This window comes from Babylonia areolata, chromosome 5 (genome assembly GCF_041734735.1).
Source record: "Babylonia areolata isolate BAREFJ2019XMU chromosome 5, ASM4173473v1, whole genome shotgun sequence".
Lineage (NCBI taxonomy): Eukaryota > Metazoa > Mollusca > Gastropoda > Neogastropoda > Buccinidae > Babylonia > Babylonia areolata.
Window position 1 is genome coordinate 10069737 of NC_134880.1, and position 1514 is coordinate 10071250.

General features: G+C 43.5%; 1 protein-coding gene across 3 annotated transcripts in view; it reads right to left on the bottom strand.

Annotated features, from left to right (window-relative positions):
- Positions 1-812, bottom strand: part of LOC143282363 (uncharacterized) — a 13964-nt gene extending 13152 nt beyond the window's left edge. The window contains exon 1 of one of the 3 annotated variants that reach the window (XM_076587978.1): positions 668-778. In XM_076587978.1, the coding sequence (XP_076444093.1) occupies positions 668-725 (58 nt within the window). In that variant the 5' untranslated portion in view covers positions 726-778. Of the gene's footprint in view, positions 1-667 lie in introns of all 3 variants that reach the window. The other 2 variants (XM_076587976.1, XM_076587977.1) reach the window with 2 other exon arrangements.
- Positions 813-1514: the final 702 nt, after the last annotated feature.

A 1514-nucleotide genomic window follows, 5' to 3' on the forward strand; every position in this document is an offset into this window, starting at 1 on the left:
ATTTGTAGATGATATGCACGGGGGGGGGGGGGGGGGGGGGTAATTGCACTGCCGCAAATGCAAGTCACATTTTGAAGTATATTTTGTTTTTATGGTATCCAGTGCGTACGGATCTGTATCAATATGAGCACCATTCCGCGCTATAAGCTTCTTTGTTTGTTTTTTTGTTTTTTTAACGATTTGTTGAGTACACGCGTTTTTTTTTCACGTCAGCACGACTGTTGTGCATGGCAGTATGAACACATCCTGAATGTTGCATTCACGTATTCGCTGGCCTTTTTTGGGGGGCAGGGGGTGGAGGGGGTTAAAATTCTTAAATGGATAAAATTACAACATATTCCTGAAATGCACATTGCTAAACGTTTGGTCTAATATTGCACACACACACACACACACACACACACACACACACACACACACACAAAGAAAAAAGAATAAAGTAAAAGTGTTTTTGAAGAATGTGTTTGATACTTGCCGTGTATTCTGTGATCGCACTGGAAAATTTTCGTTAGATTTTCTCATGAAGGCTGTATATTAAAAAAATTTATTAAAAAAAAAAATAAATAAAAAAAAATAATAATAATAATAATAATAATAGTAACTTATTTAAAATCACAACAAAGTATAGTGTATAATTTTGGCAAGGCGTGTAAGGTGCCCAACTCACCATGTGTGGGAACAGAAGACAGCAGCCACAGGCTCAACACACAAATCCACGTATCCATGATGAGAAACGACGTTGTATCCAGAAGACCTCAGACAGACCAACTGACGAGCTGACGAGGGACGGGGGATATAAGATCAGGGAACTTACTCCACCCTGCCGCAGCATGCAACCAATCAGCATTTCGCTATAATTAGAAAACAAGAGTACTTACTTCCTCCTGGCCTGTTGAGCCAATTAGGATCTCGCGTGACAGTCGCAAGCTGTTTTGTGGTGCACACTGTTGCTGTCGAGATTGACGCCCCACACTTCTGCCATCCATCCTCAGACGTGAACTCTTCTGTCAGCCACCGTTATGACAACTTCCAGATTCGGTAATGAACTGCAGGAGAGAGGAGGGGGTTGGGGGGAGGGGGGGGGACAGACAGACAGACAGAAAAATAGAGAGGGTGGGAGAGAGAGAGGGGGGGGGGGGGTAAGAGGAGAGACATACAGTGACAGAGACAGAGGCAGAGAGGGGGCAGTGCAGGCAAGAAGGGAGAAGGAGAGAGAGGGAGAGAGGGGGGGGAGGTGAGAGAGGGAGAGAGGCAAAGCGCGCGAAGTCACCCCTATTTTTTTTTATTGAAACAGAAATAGATATCCAGATTTGACCCAAATCTTCCGCTGTGGATATTGTTGAATAAAATCGAAATCAAACAACCTAAAACTTCGCGTAGGGACCAAAATAAGTATTTATTTAAAATGTTCCTTCATTTCATATTTCAAAACCGTTCATAACATGTCAGTGTGTGTGTGTGTGTGTGTGTGTGTGTGTGTGTGTGTGTGCATGCATGCACCGGTGTGTGTGCTC